The following is a 17808-nucleotide window of genomic DNA, read 5'->3' on the forward strand; positions in this document are numbered from 1 at the left end:
GAGGATGTCTCTGGTGGATCCTTTGATTCTCCCAGATGACCCACATCTCCTCTCCCAGGGACCAGTTCATCACCCCCACGATCTGGCCCTCCATTTGATGGCATGGCGTTTGAACGGCAACTATTAGCTAGAGGGGCTTTCACCGGGATTGGTAGATACCCTTCTTAGAAGTAGAAAGGCGGTCACCACGGCCATTTATGGGAGGGTCTGGAAGGATGGGCAAGAATTTTAGTCTCTCGATGTGCAAAACTGATAGACATGCCCCAAGCGACTTGCAGCTGTAATCGCAGCACCTTTCTCCTTCAGTCAGGGGCTCGGGCTGTGGGCCCCCCACCTATCTCGGCTATTTTGGAATTTTTCCAGAAAGGGTTGGAATTAGGTCTCTCAACCAGCACACTCAAGGTGAAGGTCTCAGCCTTGGTGGCACTATTTAATTGTGGTCTGGCACAGAATAAATGGGTTAGCCAGTTTATTAGATCAAAGTCTAGGTCCGTGCCGGCTCATGCTCCCAGGGTTCCCCCGTGGGACCTCAATTTGGTGTTGGATACCCTTAGAGAGCCACCATTTGAACCCTTAGGGGAGGTCCCTCTAAAATTACTGTCCCTTAAGGTTTTGCTTCTCATCGCGCTTACCTCAGCCAATCGGGTGGGGGATCTCCAGGCATTGTCCATAGTGCAGCCTTAGACCCAAATTATGGAGGATTGGGTGGTGTTGAGGACTGATCCCTTCTGTCTCCCAAAAGTAGCAAAAAGCTTTCATTGCTCACAAGAAATAGTGCTCCCTTCCCTATGTGATCCCCCTCGTAACGAGAAAGAGACTAGGTTACACACCTTAGATGTCAGGAGGGTCTTGCTCACGTATCTAGATAGGACAAAAGAATGGAGAAAGTCTCAGGTCCTGTTTGTCACATTTCAAGGGAAATCTAGGGGTAATGGGGCTACTAAAGCTACCTTGGCCAGATGGATCAGGGATGCTATCACTCTGGCATACTCGGCTAAAGGCAATACACCTCCTCAGGGCACACTACACTAGAGCAATATCTACATCATGGGCAGAAAGGGCTGATGCCACTATTGACCAGATCTGCCGGGCGGCTACTTGGTCGTCTCCTTGTACTTTCTTTCGTCACTATAGGCTGGACTTATCCTCCACCACTGACCTTTCCTTTGGGAGACGGGTCTTCCAGACGGTGGTCCCTCCCTAAGGTGGTAGTTCTCTATAAATCTCTCAGGTGGTGCTGTCATGGGCGGAAGGGAAAAATCTTAATTACTTACCGGTAATTGATTTTCAGTAGCCCATGACAGCACCCTTAGTTCCCCCCCTATTCACTGGTTGTGGACACCCTTCGGGGAGTGTTAGAGTTAATGGTGTATTCCTTGGTGGTGGTATGATTAACATTTTTTGTTTTGTTTTTGTTGGTCCTCTCTGGCTCTGTAAACCTACTGATGCAGAGGAGAGGTACCGCCTTTTTATCAGTGGGTTTCCTGTCCTGATGTGGGCGGAACCTCTCAGGTGGTGCTGTCATAAGTTACTGAAAATCCCATTACCGGTAAGTAATTAAGATTTTCACAGAAGAGAAAAAAATAGCGTTGCCTGAATGAGGTCTAAGGTGGTCATCAGCTCTGTGACTTCTAATGAGGGGAACTGTGGTTCCACTGATGAATTAGGTGTCACAGTATAAACAGTGCCTTGCGAAAGTAGTCGTCCCCCTTGAATTTTTCAACCTTTTCCCACATTTCAGGCTTCAAACAAAGATAAACATTTTTAATTTTATGGTGAAGAATCAACAACAAGTGGGACACAATTGTGAAGTTGAATGAAATTTATTGCTTATTTTAAACTTTTATAAAAAAAATAAATAACTGAAAAAGTGGTGCATGCAATATTATTCGGCCTCTATAAGTTAATACTTTGTAGCGCCACCTTTTGCTGCGATTACAGCTGCAAGTCGCTTGGGGCATGTCTATCAGTTTTGCACATCGAGAGACTAAAATTCTTGCCCATTCTTCCTTTGCAAACAGCTGGAGCTGAGTGAGGTTGGATGGAGAGCGTTTGTGAACAGCAGTTTTCAGCACTTTCCACAGATTCTCGATTGGGTTTAGGTCTGGACTTTGACTTGGCCATTCTAACACCTGGATACATTTATTAGTGAACCATTCCATTGTAAATTTTGCTTTATGTTTGGGATCATTGTCTTGTTGAAAGACAAATCTCTGTCCCAACAGGTTTTCTTCAAGAATGGTCCTGTATTTGGCTCTATTCATCTTCCCATCAATTTTAACCATCTTCCCTGTCCCAGCTGAAGAAAAGCAGGCCCAAACAATGATGCTGCCACCACCATGTTTGACAGTGTGGATGCTGTGTTCAGGGTGATCTGTGTTGCTTTTACGCCAAACATATCGTTTAGCATTGTGCCCAAAAATATCGATTTTGGTTTCATCTGACCAGAGCACCTTCTTCCACATGTTTGGAGCCTCCCAGGTGGCTTGTGGCAAACTTTAAACAACACTTTTTATGGATATCTTTGAGAAATGGCTTTCTTCTTGCCACTCTTCCATAAAGGCCAGATTTGTGCAGTGTACAACTGATTGTTGTCCTATAGACAGACTCTCCCACCTCAGCTGTAGATATCTGCATTTCATCCAGAGTGATCATGGGCCTCTCGAGGCTGCATCTCTGATCAGTCTTCTCCTTGCTTGAGGTGAAAGTTTGTATGGACGGCCGGGTCTTGGTAGATTTGCAGTGGTATGATACGCCTTCCATTTTAATATGATCGCTTGCACAGTGCTCCTTGGATGTTTAAAGTTTTGGTAATCTTTTTGTAACCAAATCTTGCTTTAAACGTCTCCACAACAGTATCACGGACCTTCCTGTTGTGTTCCTTGGTCTTCATGATACTCTATGTGCTTTAAACAGAACACAGACTATCACAGAGCAGGTGCATTTATACGGAGACTAGATTACACTTAGGTGGATAATATTTATCATCATCAGTCATTTAGGACAACATTGGATCATTCAGAGATCCTCAATGAACTTCTGGAGTGAGTTTGTTGCACTGAAAGTAAAAGGGGCAGATTAATATTGCACGCCCCAATTCTCAGTTTATTTTTTTACAAAAGTTTAAAATAAGCAATAAATTTCGTTCAACTTCACAACCGTGTCCCACTTGTTGATTCTTTACCATAAAATATAATTTTTTTTCTCTTTATGTTTGAAGCCTGAAATGTGGGAAAAGGTTGAAAAATTCAAGGGAGCCAAATACTTTCACAAGGCACTTTATAAATATGTAATGTGTGTAATAAAGGTAGATCTTGTAAATATTTATTTAGGAATTCAGTTCTCCAATCCACACGTGTATATATGTAGAAATTATAGCGCCACTATACGGTTCTTAGATGTATGCATGACAAGTCACACTGACACACTCTAATGTGTGCAGCTTCGCCTCTCCTGTCCATCAAAGCATGTAATCCAGAGAAATAGGATGAAGGTCGGCCATTTAATTACTCCAGTGACCTAGACAAGTGATACACTGGATAGGAAGATGGTGGCGACATTGTGATGTGGGCTAATGTAAGCAATACATCAGACATCAAACAATAATAACCGAGAAGAGGAAGCAGTGTAATGGAAAATGACCTGGGGCCGCTAATAAATAAACTAAAATGTGATCACAGTGTACAGCGGCGGAGAATCACAGAGTGTGACATGAGGAATGAACTTAATTATTTTCACAGAAAAGCCTCATCATCATTTGATACACAATTTGGCAGCTTATATTGCAGGAAAAACATTACACGACTTGTATGGAGTTATCAGTGGCACTGGGGGACGGGTGGATTTATTCTGGTGCTGGATGCGCAGGCTGTAAGTCTTCTGGCTGCATCAGTAATAACATATGGAGGAGATAGGGAGTGACCATCCAAACAATACATACTGCACAAACACAAAAAGTAGAGTAAGGACTGGGCACAATAGTATCAGGCCTGCAGAAATCAGAAGTCATGGGCACTTGCAACAAACTAAACGAAAAGCATAGAGGTCATGTGCGAGTTACAAAAATTCTGCCAAAATTTTAAGTGTCCCTCATAGAGTTTTTAACTAGTTTCTTTGGTGGCACTCATGTTGGTTTTACTTAAGGCTGCTTTACACGCAGCAACATCGCTAGCGATCGCACCCGTCCCTGTCGTTCGTTCGTCACGGTCAAATCGCTGCCCGTGGCAAACAATATCGCCGGTACGCATCACACCAACTTACCTTCCTAACGACGTCGCTGTGGCCGCCGAACAAACTTTTTTTTAAGGGGGGGCGGTTCGTGCGGCGTCACAGTGACGTCACACAGCGGGCCACCAATAGAAGCGGAGGGCGGAGAGCAGCCGCATTAACATCACTGCCACCTCGCTGGCGGAGGACGCAGGTACACTGTTGTTCGTCGTTCCCGGGGTGTCACAAGTAGCTGCCTCAGGAATGACGAACAACCTGCGTACCAAACGAGCAACGATTTTTGGGAAACGAACGATGTGTCAACAACTAACGATTTTGGGCAATTTTCGAATCGTTAGCGGTCGCTGGTAAGTGTCACACGCAACGACGCTGGATGTGCGTCACGAATTCGTGACCCCAGCGACATCTAGTTAGCGATGTCGCTGCATGTAAAGCGGCCTTTAATCTTAAAGATTCTGAACTTTTATGTGCCTAAAAACTTACAGGTATGTAGTTGGTAAGAGAGGCGCCGGCACAGTGCAGTGATTGACAGCTCCTGCTTGTGATTCAGCTGCTCCAAGTCAACAGAGCAGCTCTTCTTCTGGGTTGCTCTGTCAATGAGGCGTGACTGCAGGTAGGCAGCGGGTAGCCAGCTGTCAATCAGCATAACGTCAGCAGTCACACCCCATCAAGAGAGAAGTAACTAAGCCGCCGCTCTCTTGACGTGATGTCATTGGAAGCTGCTGAATCGCCGGAAGGAGCAGTCTGTAACCACTCTATGCCAGTGGAGAACGGGGAGGTAGTGAACATCAACTTGCCTGTTAGTTCTTAGGCACAGTGTAGAAAAAGAAAAAGTACCAGATATCCCTTTTAAGGCCCATGTAGATAGCCCAATAATCAAGGAGCAAGGACTTGTAGGAGCACAAGTTCCCAATTTGCGGACCTTTTAAACAGGCTAGCAGTCACCCAAGAAAGAAGCAAAACCCTTCATTCATCGGGTGCAATTGATTTTTAATCTTGATGGGCCATGTTACCACTTGCTAAAATTCTGAGTCTTTTCCGCATAAAAATATGCAATAGACATGTATCCTGATTGTTGCAGTTTTGCTACATTGTTTGATTCATATTCAGCGTTGTGCACCTTTTGGGCTGATTTAAAGCAGCACTTTCAATGCTTTTTTCAGTGCACAAAAATGTCACTGCCTCTGTTTTTCTTATTTTTCCATTGATACTTACTCCCCCCCAAAAAAAAACAAAAATACAAAACAAAAAAGACCACTTAAACATCTCAGTTCTACAGTGCCTTTAAAAACAAAGTGACCGTGAGCTTTTATGAAATTACATCCACTTTGAACTGCTATGACCGGTTTCACACATCCAGTATTTCGCCAGATTGCCTGATCCGGCACACTCCAGTACAGTGTAATAAAGTACAATGGCATTGCGGCAACCTTTGGTCACATACTGTCATGTGACCAGAGCATGTGACCGAAGCTTGCCGCTATGCCTTTGTACAGTATTTACACTGTACTGGAGTATGCCGTCCCGGCAATCCGGTGAAATGTCGGATGTGTGAAATGGGCCTTAAAAAGTGGTCCACTACAAAGCATAGTGGCCACATCAGTGTTAAGCTGAGACAGGAGGCTTTTTCTAAGTACCTTCTCTTGTCCATTCTGCCTGTGCTTGGCCCTATCACTATCCACTCATCCCCATCACGTGACCAGAGCTACAGTGACCTCTGATGTCCGGTGATGTCACGTCAACTTCCGGAATTGGAAGTTGTCCCGGCATCACTGAGGCGGGACCCAGTCTCCGTGAGTGACTGGGCTGTGGGCGGAGTGTCATCGCACATCACAGCCCTGCATCTCACAAGTTCACTCGTTCACTGCAGAGCTCTGCAAACCACGATGCTGGGCTGTGACGAGCGGTGAAACTCCCCCTCACAGCCCAGTCACACACGGAAACTGGGTCCCACCTCGGTGATACCGGGTCAACTTCCAAATCCGGAAGTTGACGTGATATCACTGGACATCAGAGGTCACTGCAGCCCAGGTCATGTGATGGGGGATGAGCGGAGAGCGATAGCACCTCAAACAGGCAGAATGGACAACAGAAGGTATTTAGGAAAAGCCTCCAGTGTCAGCTTTACATCTATGTGGCCACTATGCCTTGTAGTGGACCACCTCTGAAATGGTTCAATGTGGATGTAATTTCATAAACGTTCACGGTTAGTTTGTTTAAAGACACTGTAGAATGGAGATGTTTGTTTTGGGTTATTGGAATGGGGGGGGGGGACGGGTGGACTATGCCACTATGCTTTGTAGTGGACCACCCCGTTAAATGCAGCAAATTTTCTGCACAAAAAACAAGCATTTATTCTACATGGGAACATGGCCTTATTGGCACGGTTATACACTTAGATGGTTGCGAGTGACACAGCTCTCACAGACAATCGAAGCATGCTGCGATTTTTTCCTCAGTCCAATTAGGGCTGAGGAAAAACATTCAGATCTGAGCTTCAGCATTGCCTTAGACTGCTTTCAGATGTCCGTGTTTTAGGTACGTGTGACATCTGTTTTTAGCACGGATGTCACACGTACTGATGTTACCCTATTGTGTACTCACACAGCTATGTTTTCACACGGACCGTGTGGCCCCGCTATTTCACACGGAGACATGTCCGTTTTTTCTCCGGCAGCATTGTCACACGGATCGCACACTGATGTGATCCGTGTGATATCACTGTGACATGTATGGAGAAAACACGGGATTTTAAATAAAAAGATTTTCTATATTTACCTGTATCCAGCTGTGCGGTCTTCGGCTCTGCTGCCTCCCGCTCCTGACCCCGACTCATTATTTTCATTGATTATCCACTGCAGTGAGCAGCTGGGAGCAAGGGCATCGCGGTGACAGCGCTGGGGACAGCACCGCCGAGGACAGCATTGCTGGGGACATCGCTAGTGACAGGTGAGTATCCAGTGTGTGTGCAGGGATGTCCAGGAGGTAATCGGATTTCCCAATGAACTCTGATGACACCCCTGCGACAACAGCGCTACAGCGAGTATCACGATGGTGACTTCCAGGGGTTCATGAGAGTTCATTGGAAAATCCGATGACCCCCTGGATGTCACTGCACAAACGGCTGTATACTCACCCGTCCCCGGCGAGGTCCCCAGCGGTGCTGTACCCAGCCTGTCCCCGTGATGCTCCGGCTTCCAAATCTTCGGGCAGTGAATAATCAAGAGCGGGGGTCAGGAGTGGGAGGCAGCAGAGCAGAAGACAGCAGCGCTGGATTCAGGTAAATAATGATCATCTTTTCATTGCAGAGACACGTGTTTTACCCAGTACGTGTCACACGTATGCAAACACGGATGACACTCGCGTATGACACGTGTGACCATAACCATGAGTGTTACTGGTACCTGATTAAACTGATTAAACACGGACATCTGAAACCAGCCTTACATGGGGCTAAGTGCAATGCGAGATTTTCTCATATTGCACTCATGCGAGTCATTAAGTGTGACTCTGCCCTTAGGAAAAGGCGCCTTCACGTATGACAGACCTGGAGCAGTTTGCAAGAGAAGGGTCCAAAATTCCAGATGAAAGTTGTAAGAAGCTTGTTGATGGTTATAGGAAGGGATTGATTTCAGGTATTTATTCCAAAGGATGTGCAACCAAATATCAAAGGGAACCTGTCACCAGGTTTTTGCCACCTAATCGGAGAGCAGCATAACGTAGGGGCAGAGATCCTGATTCCAGCGATGTTTCACTGTTTAGTGTAATTTTGATAAAATCACTGTTTAATCAGCAGTAGATTATCATTACAGAACTACTTGTCCTGCTGCAGGGAGTCCAGCATATTCCTGAGCTCTGTATATCTGCAGCAGAGAAAACATTGATTTTATCAAAATGACAAACAGCTCAGTAAGTGACACATTACTGCAATCAGGGTCTCTTTCCCCACATTATGCTGCTCTCAGATGGGGGCTGGTGAGATACCCTTTAAGTTAAGATTGCCAACAATTATGTCTGGACCATATTTGGAGTTGTGTGTGAAATTATGTCCAATTTGCCTTTTTTTCCCCTCAGTTTTTTATTGTTGTTGTTCCAATACACACAAAGAAACAAAACTAGTATGACAAACATTTTGGTATCACCTCCTCTCGCCAGTTTTGGAGAAGGAAGAAGGGTGAGTTCAGGCCCAAGAAAACCATCCCAAATGTGAAGCATGGGAGTGGAAATATCTTACTTTGGGGGAGCTTTTCTGTAAAGGGGACAGGATGACTTCACCATATTGGAGGGAGGATGGATGGGGTCATGTATCACAACATTCTGGCCAACGACCTCCTTCCCTCAGTAAGAACATTGAAGATGGGTCATGGCTGGGTCTTCCAGCATGACAGTGACCGAAACACACAGCTAGGTCAACTCTGGAGTGGCTCCGTAAGAAGCATTTCCAAGTCCTGTAGTGGCTTAGCCAGTCTCCAGACCTGAACCCAATAGAAAATCTTTGGAGGGAGCTGAAACTCAATGTTGCCCAGTGACAGGTCTGAAACCTAGAAGATCTGTATGGAGGAGTGGGCCAAAATCCCTGCTGCAGTGTGTGCAACATGGTCATGGACTATAGAAAATGTCTGACCTCTGTAATTGCAAACAAAGGTTTCTACCAAATATTAAGTTATGTTTTAATAGTTTCAAATAAATTCATTTTATTCCATTAAATAAGTATTTAAAATTGATATAATGTGATTTTCTGCATTTTTGGGGAGTGATTCTCTCTGTCACAGATGACGTGTACCTACAATAAAAATTACAGACCTCTCCATTCCTTGTAGGTGGGAAAACGTGCAAAATTGGCAGAGTATCAAATACTTATTATCCTCACTGTACAGGTGAGAACATCCTGCTTGAAGCCTCGCAATGACGAGTCACTATTGATCAGTTGCCGTCTTGATGTCATGTCAAAATATGAACAGGATGATGAGGAGGACGGTTTACACACCAATGCTGAGCCCTGAAATTTATTGGGCGATTCATGGATAAAACACCTGTTGTAAATTTGACAATAAGCTCCTCTATTAGAGAACAGCATCCATAAGTATAGAGAAGGTCACATTAGGTTCACCTGAAAAGGTTAGAGGTCATTTTTGGATCATCCTGAAATTTCACCCAAAAGCCAAATATCTCTAGCTTTTTCTGAGTAGTGCATATTTTTGTACTTTATTGCATGCGTTTTCGGCTAAAAATATTTTGTGCAACTGTGGTTTATTAAAAATGTTGCACCCCTTGGCTTTTAAAGAAGGCACTTTAGTTCCCTGCACATTGCTGGCTGCAGAATGAGATGAAGGCTGGATTCAGGCATCCTCGCTTTGCCGTACAAGTACAGATTGTGATACGCAGACTGGCCGAGCGTCTTCTGATCTGAACTGAGGCATACGTGAGGCTCTTGAGTTTGGGTCAGACCAATGCAATTGTTCTGTCCTCAAGACAACAACACATGCATTGTTTGTAGTCTGCCTAAAGGTGGTGTCACACATAGCGACGATGATAACGACTTTGCTGCTAAGTCACCATTTTCTGTGACGTAGCAGCGACGTCCCGTCGCTGTCGCTGTGTGTGACATCCAGCAACAACCTGGCCCCTGCTGTGAGGTCGCTGCTGAATGTCCTGCTTCATTTTTTGGACGTTGCTCTCCCGCTGTGAAGCACACATCGCTGTGTGTGACAGCGACGAACTGAAGCGAGCAGGGAGCCGGCGTCTGGCAGCTGCGGTAAGCTGTAACCACGGTAAATATCGGGTAACCAAGAAGCTATTTCCTTGGTTACCCGATATTTACCTTAGTTACGCTTCCACGCATCGCTGCTGGCTTTGGGCTGGTCACTGGTCGCTGGTGAGATCTGCCTGTTTGACAGCTCACCAGCGACCATGTAACGACGCAGCAGCGATCCTGATAAGGTCAGATCGCTGGTCGTAATCGCTGCTGCGTCGCTATGTGTGACACCACCTTAAGGCCCCCTTCACGGTCCCTGTAAGAATGGTGTGGTACAAGCCTAGCTGCTGGTCTCCTGACCCAAAATCAACAGCCTAAGAAGCATATATGAAGCTTTTGCGTTCAGGTCCGGAGAGACCATAAAACATGGCTGTGTGAATCTAGTCTAAGGATTTTTCACTGAATTTTTTCTGATTTGTAATTCGTAAAAGTTAAGTTACAAACTTTTCCCTGTGTTGATTCGAGACCACAAACCACATCAAAAGTAGAGATGAATTTAAATCTTTAGATTGCATAAGTGAGTGTGGTAGTATTTGGCAATATAGAACAGCTCAATGACACTCTTAGGGTGCATGCCCACGATCAGTATTTGTAGCGGTTTGGATGCAGCATACGTCAGCTGCATCCAAACCGCTGCGTTGTACAGTACAAGCATAGTGGACGGGAGTCCAAGAAATCCCGTGCCCACTGTGCTTGTTTTGTTCGAAGCAAAGACTGACCTGCGGAGTGGCTTTCCAGACCGCAGCATGTCAATTATTTGCTGCGGAATTGCCTGCGTCCTCCGTAGGGAGAACACAAGCAGGAGACCGCAGCGCACTGAACCCTGATCGTGGGTACTGACAGCTGCGGTCTCCTGCTTTCTCCTGCGGAAGAGACACGCGGCCCCCACGGTCAGTACTCACTGCGTTCTGAACGCAGTGAGTCCCGATCGTGGGCACATACCATTAGTTGACTTATTCTGCAGGTAGATATAGTCATTGAAACAAATAGAGGGCAAACAGTGAAAAATTAGAAAAGTGAAACCCAATTGCAAATTATATTTGTAGCCCAAGATACAGTGCCTACAAGTAGTATTCAACCCCCTGCAGATTTAGCAGGTTTGATAAGATGCAAATAAGTTAGAGCCTGCAAACTTCAAACAAGAGCAGGATTTATTAACAGATGCATAAATCTTACAAACCAACAAGTTATGTTGCTCAGTTAAATTGTAATAAATTTTCAACATAAAAGTGTGGGTCAATTATTATTCAACCCCTAGGTTTAATATTTTGTGGAATAACCCTTGTTTGCAATTACAGCTAATAATCGTCTTTTATAAGACCTGATCAGGCCGGCACAGGTCTCTGGAGTTATCTTGGCCCACTCCTCCATGCAGATCTTCTCCAAGTTATCTAGGTTCTTTGGGTGTCTCATGTGGACTTTAATCTTGAGCTCCTTCCACAAGTTTTCAATTGGGTTAAGGTCAGGAGACTGACTAGGCCACTGCAACACCTTGATTTTTTCCCTCTTGAACCAGGCCTTGGTTTTCTTGGCTGTGTGCTTTGGGTCATTGTCTTGTTGGAAGATGAAATGACGACCCATCTTAAGATCCTTGATGGAGGAGCGGAGGTTCTTGGCCAAAATCTCCAGGTAGGCCGTGCTATCCATCTTCCCATGGATGCGGACCAGATGGCCAGGCCCCTTGGCTGAGAAACAGCCCCACAGCATGATGCTGCCACCACCATGCTTGACTGTAGGGATGGTATTCTTGGGGTCGTATGCAGTGCCATCCAGTCTCCAAATGTCACGTGTGTGGTTGGCACCAAAGATCTCGATCTTGGTCTCATCAGACCAGAGAACCTTGAACCAGTCTGTCTCAGAGTCCTCCAAGTGATCATGAGCAAACTGTAGACGAGCCTTGACATGACGCTTTGAAAGTAAAGGTACCTTACGGGCTCGTCTGGAACGGAGACCATTGCGGTGGAGTACGTTACTTATGGTATTGATTGAAACCAATATCCCCACTGCCATGAGATCTTCCCGGAGCTCCTTTCTTGTTGTCCTTGGGTTAGCCTTGACTCTTCGGACAAGCCTGGCCTCGGCACGGGTGGAAACTTTCAAATGCTGTCCAGGCCGTGGAAGGCTAACAGTAGTTCCATAAGCCTTCCACTTCCGGATGATGCTCCCAACAGTGGAGACAGGTAGGCCCAACTCCTTGGAAAGGGTTTTGTACCCCTTGCCAGCCTTGTGACCCTCCACGATCTTGTCTCTGATGGCCTTGGAATGCTCCTTTGTCTTTCCCATGTTGATCAAGTATGAGTGCTGTTCACAAGTTTGGGGAGGGTCTTAATTAGTCAGAAAAGGCTGGAAAAAGAGATAATTAATCCAAACATGTGAAGCTCATTGTTCTTTGTGCCTGAAATACTTCTTAATACTTTAGGGGAACCAAAACAGAATTCTGGTGGTTTGAGGGGTTGAATAATAAATGACCCTCTGAATAAACTTTTCACAATTTAAAAAAAAAAAAAAGAAATAACATTTTTTTTTGCTGCAGTGCATTTCACACTTCCAGGCTGATCTACAGTCCAAATGTCACAATGCCAAGTTAATTCCGAATGTGTAACCCTGCTAAATCTGCAGGGGGTTGAATACTACTTGTAGGCACTGTATATGCAAGCACGGTGGCTCAGTGGTTAGCACTGTTGCTTTACAGCACTGGGGTCCTGGGTTCAAATCCCAGCAAGAACAACATCTGAAAGGAGTTTGTATGTTCTCTCCGTGTTTGTGTGGGTTTCCTCTAGGTACTCTGGTTTCCTCCCACACTCCAAAGATATACTGATAGGGAATTTAGATTGTGAGCACCTATGGGGACAGTGTTGCTGATGTATGTAAAGCACTATGGAATTAATGGCGCTGTAAAAGTGAATAAATACTACTACTTTTATTATTATTATTATTATTATTAATAATAAAGCAAAACACAACAAAAAACAATTGTCCTTGAAGGTCCAATAAAGACATAAACCGATGAGATCAGTGTAAATCTGATGTTTTATTACTAGGTTTCACAACCTCAAACCATTTACATCACTATGATAGCGAATTTACAATACTGTCATGCAAGCTCCATGGACACACTGACCATATAGGCATGATGCAGTATACAAGAGGGAACATGGTACCCTACCACGGCCCCATCTCTCCACACCACTCAGAAGGGGTGTCCAGAATTGATTTCTTGTTCCTCACATAGCCAGATGCATGTGGACACAAATCAGAGTGTCCAAAATGAGCGCCTAGTAGTATTTTTTTTTATCATTTATAAAAATAAGTATGCCAACTTCATCAGATCTAAGATCTGTATAACAATGTATGCGGCTCATACTGTGAAATTGATAAAAAAGCATAAGAGCTGGCTCCAGACTTGTGCTCCTAGAAGTTGGTAAGGTCTACTAAGAAGAACTTAGGAAGCACTTTTCTGCGGCTTAGTGTCTACTTTTCTGGTGGACATCATCCATGGACCCTCAATCGTACTGCACCACAGGAGCATTGTACATCAATATAACACCAGAGAGGCCAATATATAGTGATATCAAACATTACAGCTACACAAGGGACAACATCAAATATGTTTTGCTGCATGCACCAAAGTAATCACGGCAATAGGTGGCTTCTTAGAGAAGATCTGGGTGGACTCTACAAACTAAAGGTATCCATTGATGGTCATCAACTAACCAAGGGTGGCTTCACATCATGCTCAAGAGATCCTCTGTCCTATACATCATCTTCACCCTTAAAATAAAAAAGGGAACAAAAACGAAGGAAGCTTTTGCACTAGGATCTATTCCAGACATTGGGAAAAGATGCAATTGACAGTGGATCTGCTGGATGGTCAGGCAGTGTGGCACATTGTGATGATCTCTTCTGCTGAGAGGTCAATATCTCGTACTAGAGACATCTATTAAATGTGTATCGCATCCAAGGGAGACCACATTTAGGTAATACAACTGATTAGAAGAATGAAGCCCCAGAAGTTCTGGGGATACCATGAACATGTAGAACATGCAGTCCAATTACAGGCTATATTGTACAAGGTCGTCACAAACACGTCACTGGTGTGTACGCTCACAAATACTCATTTCTATAAGGTCACGGACATGTGATGAACAGCAGGAGTAATCTACATAACTGACTCTGTAAAACAGTTAAACCCAAGGAAAATAAAGACCCCAAAAAGTGACCACAACACAGTTATAATTAACGAGGATGGTAAAATGAATAAAGGGAGCATTTAATACAGCCTTGTAAAATTCTTCACAACCTGATACCTCAGTAAGGTCTGAACAGGTCCAACAGTTAATACTAAAACTTGGTACCGATGAGATAGGAGTCTGCCTCATACTCTAGGACAGTAATCTTCGACCTGTGGCTGTCCAGCTATCTCCCAGCAAGCTGAGAGTTGTAGTCCCGCTACAGCTGGAGAGCTACCGGCTGGAGACAATTGTCATATACGCTAGGTTAATTCATGTAATTTTTATGGAGGCCTCCCGACTCTCCTCAACCGGGAAAGATAAGGATCGGGCAGTCTGAACGCAAATTCTGGATCCTGGTTCTGCTGCTCAAGTTACTGTCGGAAAAGTCTGACAACATGAAAGCTTGGGCTAGCTGACTGGTTGGGAGTATGGAGGAGTCACGACACAAGACTGTCGGACAAACTGGCCAGCTCTTTAAGGTAAATGGGTGCCTTTAGGGGGAAACCACATGGTCACACCAGCGTACTGTTACAGTCATGGAGTTAAACATTCATTACAGTAGTTTATCTTGCCCATATTATCATACTAGATCGCTAGGAGTTTCTTGGTCCGATTTATACAAATAGATATGGAGGTATACCCCATATATGGGTTCCGTATAACGACTCGGTACAATTCACTGGTTGTATGGAGTCATTCATACGATCTAACATAGCATTCACCCACCATGGTCTGATTTATGTGCAGTATGGCCATCAGCCTTATTTCAGGTACCTGCATGTGGAGACCTTTACAAGGATCTGGATTCTTCAGTATACATGGTCACATAGACTTTGCAGATGTTTTGTTTCTTGTATGAGGATGTGCGGCGACAATGTCATGGAATATAGAGTACAAACAATTCTTGCAGTATTAAAGGGACACCATGGATCAAAAAAAGATTCCTATGGATTGCTTAAATGTGCATGCTGCCTACAACACTTTATGCTGACCGCATGTACTGTTATGCTATTTTTTAGCAGCATGCATCACTAATGGGGGCTCGAGGCTGAAATTCTCCAATTAGGATAAAATTGCTCTGGCACCGATACTCATTTACTACGTAGATACGACGCTCTACGGCGCAGTGCCTTATTTTTTTTTTTTTATACCACTTATGTGGTTCCTTCAAGGCTCCAGAAAACCTAATCACTAAGAAACGTTTACATTCATAATCAGTGTCCTGTTCCATCAACACAAATGATGAGAAGGCCTCATTTCTTATTTCTGGACAGCAATGAGTGACCAATTCTCCCCCAATCAACAGAATATAATGAAAAAAAATCGATTTCATAAAGGCAAAAGCACAAACATGGTGAATGAATTTCCCCCTAGTGTGGCGGATGGATTTGGATTGCCCTCCCCCAAGACAGACATAAAATAAATAATACGACAGTGTTCCTTTAAGTAAACCAGATCTTCTCTTCTCACAAGACTTAAATTGCAGGGTTGGGTCTACAGCCGATGAGGATGGCATTCTGTGCTCTTTATTAAGTTACTTGCTGCTTTTTGCACTTAAATATTTTCCAGGTCATTTTAAGGAAGCAATGTTAAGGACCACAATCTGTTGGAGGCTTTTAGGGGCGAATGATGAAAAGGATGTTGAATAGGATGGAATGAGCACATGAACAGGCTGAACAGATGGAGACTGAGTTTAAAGGATACTCTCTCGCTCTTCTGCAAAGCCGGCGCTGTCAGAGGAGGTCACTGTGTGCAGCTCTGACGCGTCTTTAGCCAGTCGGCTATATCCAGAACGTTGTCCTCTCTTGTGGGTCATGCGCTTTAGGTTTTCATTGTGAACTGGACTGGACCCCGGCACCACAATGATTGGAGACTCTTCTTTTGCTTCTGCGGTCTCATCGAAGTTTTGGTTCCCGGTGTTATTGTTGAGGGTTACTGTGCTTGGAGTGCGGTTGAGGTTGAAGCCCTTCTGGCATGTTGGCCAGTTCTCCTCAGGACTACTGGCGATCAGACTGCTCTCAGACGGGCTTTTCTTGTCTTCGGAGCAGATTGACATGCGTGCTATGGAGGGATCCTGAAGGCCGCTCAGACTGTTGGGTATTCCCCGCTTACTTCTCAAGCGATCATCCTCCAGCTCTATGAGGTTGGCTTTTTCCAGTTGGGAGTCATCAGTGGCCTCATTGTTGAGAGAATGATTCGGTGAACTTTCATTGGACCGAACGCCTGAGTCAGAAGAATCTTTCTTGTTGAGGATGGATTCAGAGAGATATTCCTTGGCCTTGACGACTGTTCTCACAGACTCTGCTGCATGCTCGGTGACATTCTTCTCTGCAGATGGATCTGACTTTTTGTCTTTGCCATCTTTAAGAAGAGGAGTGTTATCGGACTCCTCTGGTCCGGACTCGTCTTCATCACTTGGGAGCTTCTGATAGCGCATGCCATTCCCTTTAAGCTTCATATCTGCGGCTTGGAAGAGGCTTGATCTCTCTGCATTCTTCTTTCCTGGGAGCAGTTTGGAACCAGACTGATCAGACTTCTCATCTTCTTCTGTGATTGGATCCAAGGGAGAAGCATCTGTGGTGGATGCAGTTGAGGATATATAATCCACAACGTCATTTCTCTTCAACAAGAAAGGCTTCCTTCCATCTTCTTGCTTCGGATCCCCCTCTTTCGCTTTGTCTTGCTCCGAGGAAGAATGCAAGGAGCTTATAGATGTACTCTGCCCAATATAATAGGCACTGGAGCTCATAGGAGAGGATCTGCCACTTAATGTAGACGATCCCACACCTCCTTCAATTTGGGCCATCTGAGAAATGTATTCTCTGTATGCATCTCTGTATTCTGCTTGCACTTTATCGGTCAGCCTGGAGATCTCATTGCTTGACTCTTGGGAATTAAGACTGGTCAAACTTGGAGTCCTATGAGGTCTTCCCTGAAATACAAATGTATAAGACAATCATTAATTTACCCGATTAAAAGTGACTCAACTATGTATAAGTAAGACTCATACCAATGACGCCAAGAAGGCGTCACCTATATACAATGGAAATTGTGACACTATTATAGATCAGTTTTCAATATTCAGTTATTCCCAGAACAAATCATGTGGCCTGACCACTGCAACGGGGCCTTAACCATTTGACTGAAGCAGCATTTTACAGATCATCAGGTGCATAAGAGCGAAAAATACACGTTAGATAAAAATCGTCCCAACCCGCTGATTGTGGCAGGATCAGTTTCCCGACTTTCCCCTGAAACATGTTGGGGGGGATGAGGATTGGCCAGTCTGAAATTATTCACCTAAACTGAGTGCTGTGCGGGAAGATAAAACGTTGCCACACAGTTCTGGCAGTGGCTTACTTTACTGTCCTCATAGAGAACATATGTATGCTTAGCTAAGCGTTCATGGTCAGCTCCTTTGTCTGAAGTCACACACCACACAGGCCGTCACTCAAGAAGAAGGAGCTGGAGTTGGGTGGGGAATAGAGCTGGAGTGACAGAAGCTTCAGATCTACAAATAGCACTTCAGCTTCATTTGAATATCAATTGAAATACTGATTTTTCAATAATGGAGGAATTGTCATCACAGAGTTA

General features: G+C 44.7%; 1 protein-coding gene across 3 annotated transcripts in view; it reads right to left on the reverse strand.

Moving 5' to 3' along the window:
- Positions 1 to 12994: 12994 nt before the first annotated feature.
- The window catches only part of KIDINS220 (kinase D interacting substrate 220), a 249348-nt gene continuing 244534 nt past the window's right edge, over positions 12995 to 17808 (reverse strand). For all 3 annotated transcript variants that reach the window (XM_075341087.1, XM_075341086.1, XM_075341085.1), the window contains one exon: positions 12995 to 17146. In XM_075341087.1, coding sequence (XP_075197202.1) covers positions 15908 to 17146 — 1239 coding nt within the window. In that variant the 3' untranslated portion in view covers positions 12995 to 15907. The remainder of the gene's footprint in view (positions 17147 to 17808) is intronic.

Source organism: Anomaloglossus baeobatrachus, chromosome 3 (genome assembly GCF_048569485.1).
Source record: "Anomaloglossus baeobatrachus isolate aAnoBae1 chromosome 3, aAnoBae1.hap1, whole genome shotgun sequence".
Classification (NCBI taxonomy): Eukaryota; Metazoa; Chordata; class Amphibia; order Anura; family Aromobatidae; genus Anomaloglossus; species Anomaloglossus baeobatrachus.